Raw genomic sequence first — 3,059 nt, 5'->3', positions numbered from 1 at the left:
ATGGATCTTTTTAAGTTATTTCAGACTAGATTAAATAAGTAATAATTATAATTAATTAAAATGGTTCACGAGGAGCGCATGCGAGCAGCTCGTGGGTAATGTAATTCGATAGTGTATCGTGAGCTGCACGTTCCCCAAGTGATTTACAACTTATAATGGCAGGAATAGCAAGCAGTTAGACACAGTTTAAAGGGCAATAAAACAATAAAATTTAATTATAAATAGATGTATAATGTTACAAACTTAGAGTTACTTAGGATAAATGAATGTAGTTTCAGGTTACAGTTTGAAGTCATTCTAGAAAGAAAAGGTTAATTTAGGTTTATTTACATTTTTCTTATGGTGGTTACGAGGTCAGTTGAATTGACCAATCTCGTTTTGAGATAGGGTAAAGAAAATAACAAAAACTATAATGATTTAGTGACAAAAAAACGTTCAAAATGCATTTAGGAGGTTTTAGGGATTACACTTAGCAAATCTGAGATTTTTGAGATGACGAAAAGTATATTTCATTTTAACATTTTAACTATTCAAAATAAATACTCAATATAATCATGGAAATAAGTTTTCTAATTTTTACATTTTAGTTGCTTTTATAGCAATTAGAAAAAATATACATGAAAACAAAAACATAGATCTTACATTTGATCTCTTTTTTTTTCTGTCTGTTACTGATGAAATTTAAGACCACTTTTTTTCATAATGATGGCAGTACTACACTAAGTAATTTTTATTTACTTAATTAATGCACCAAAGAACACAGAATAATAACATGCACAAAGCAATGTCTATAACTATTATAATGTAACTGGCTTTCTATCTAAGCCAAGAGAAACTTTAATTAATTACCTTAGCTGCCCTGATTTGAAAAGCACAAGATAAACTCTCAAACTGGAGATGAAATTGACAATACTCTCTACTGAAATCAATGTAGTGTTACATGTCATTCTACATATAAAAACATCCTTTCCATTAGTTATAAATGATATAGCATAAAAAATCAGAGAAAATTATTGGCAATTTATAAAAGAGAGGATATAACAGCTGGGCATGAAAAGTGAGTTTGATTTTCTAGTTTATGACTCATAAGCAAGTAAGACAGAAGGCTATAAAAATTAGAATTTCTCTTAATAATGTCTATATTATAATGAATAATGTACATAAAATTCCACACTTCAGATAAGAGGAAGACCTAGAGAACAAATATCATGACTCTTGTACTAAAAAAGATTGAGGATTTTTTAAAATATTTTCAAATAAAATTAACTTAAAACCTTTATATTAACATTAAGTTTTTTAACTATGTTTTGATGCCAAATTTATTAATGTACATTGATAATAAAGTAATTTTATTAAATTTTGAATGTAACTCAGTAAAAGGTTGTGGCATGCACACTTTGACCTACTTATTGCTAGAGGGTTAATTGTGGTAGGTTTAGACTACTAACCATCCAACATTTGATATTAGTTATTTGCAACAAAATAAACTAAAAATCGCTTGAAACAAAAATTAGTTTCACAAACTTCTAATCACTTTTGTTTTATAATAAATACCAAAAATTTAATGTAAACATACCAATCATGACAGCTCGTCCTTTTGGATCAATAGACAGATAATGTCCTGGTACAATCCTTCTACATCCACTTTTTCCAAATGTTTCTTGGTGAACCTTTTAAGTTTTAATAAATAAAAACATGCTGCTAATAAACAAACTCAAGCCCTTTTCAACATTTAAAATTGTTTACTACACGAATAGCTGAAAATTAGATGAAGTTTTAAGTCAACTATTAATTTAATATATTCACTAAAGTTCATTAATATTAAGATATACAAAATGGGTTAATGCTCATTCAAACTACTAGCAGAAAACCCTGAGCTCTACTAAGGGATTCAAAAGCTCCCTCGTGATTCATAGAGGCCCCAGTATACTAATCAAGTTCTTCCTTTATCCTCAATTTCTTTTACAGCTCCTCCAAGGGAAGTATCCCTCCCCCTCAAAAAAACAAAAACTGTTAGGTCACCTGAACATGGTACCGGAGTACATGTGGCAACTTTGGTCACACCAACTTGTGAATTGGCATATTAGTAGTTTCAAAAACAAAAGAGTGAAGAATGCAAACTCCAATGCAGATTTAACCCTGTAAACCTACTCCTAGATCCCAACAATGCCTGGATGGTCTTACTGGTGTGTTTGGCCCTCCCCAATGGTGAGGGAGGGAGCTACACCACACATAAGGACATTCCCCAAGGCCTACCAAGTTTGGTCCTGCTAGCTCCAAAACTGATAAGAGTTTGCAGATAAAAGAAAATTAATAAAGCACAATATGAATTAATATAATGTTTATAAAAGCAAATTTTAAATTTTTTGTTCACTTTCATATTTCCTATGTTAATGAATTTCTGGACCTTGCATCAACTCTTTAGTTTATACTGTTTTATCAACTTATTGTCACTTATTAAAATGTTTACATTATTATGTACACTTTCAGAGCCTAAGAGTAGGACTAAAAGCTCAGTATTAAAATTAGCTTCAAAGAAGTGTAAACCTTTTACAAGTTTAACTAATGAGATTAACCATATTTCATTAAAGTTTATCTCCAAAAGTGACTCACAAATATACAGTATGACCAAAAGTATTTCATAATTTGTGACACAAGATAGTGTTTGACTCCTGTAGATACATAGGGGTAAATACAACTATGGTATGATTTATTAAAGTTTGGTCAATACAACAGCAACTATATTTACTTTAGATTCTATTACATTTTAAGTTAACAAAATAAAAATTTTACATTAACTATATTAAGACTCTTTTAATATTCAAAAGAATCTCTAAATTATTAGTCTTTGTCACAAGTTTAAATTTTTTACCCCTTTAAGAAGCTTACAAGCAATTTAGTCTACAATCTTAGCTTTAACAATCCTTATTATTTTTATTTTTTTATGTCCAATGATGTTCAAAATAAAAAATATAGATAAAATTATTTTAAATATGGTTTCTGCTTTATTTCTAGAAACTAAAAAATACAAGAACACTGGTCTTTTATTAACAAATACA

The 3,059-nt window shown here is 29.1% G+C and overlaps 1 protein-coding gene across 1 annotated transcript in view; it reads right to left on the bottom strand.

Moving 5' to 3' along the window:
- Window positions 1-3,059, bottom strand: part of LOC106462619 (splicing factor 3B subunit 3-like) — a 97,210-nt gene that overhangs the window by 88,291 nt on the left and 5,860 nt on the right. The window contains 2 exon segments of the mRNA XM_013922561.2: window positions 1,577-1,721; window positions 2,483-2,505. Of these exon segments, the coding sequence (XP_013778015.1) occupies window positions 1,577-1,721; window positions 2,483-2,505 (168 nt within the window).

Source organism: Limulus polyphemus, unplaced genomic scaffold (genome assembly GCF_000517525.1).
Source record: "Limulus polyphemus unplaced genomic scaffold, Limulus_polyphemus-2.1.2 Scaffold1209, whole genome shotgun sequence".
Classification (NCBI taxonomy): domain Eukaryota; kingdom Metazoa; phylum Arthropoda; class Merostomata; order Xiphosura; family Limulidae; genus Limulus; species Limulus polyphemus.
This window is presented reverse-complemented; position numbering and strand designations above follow the sequence as displayed.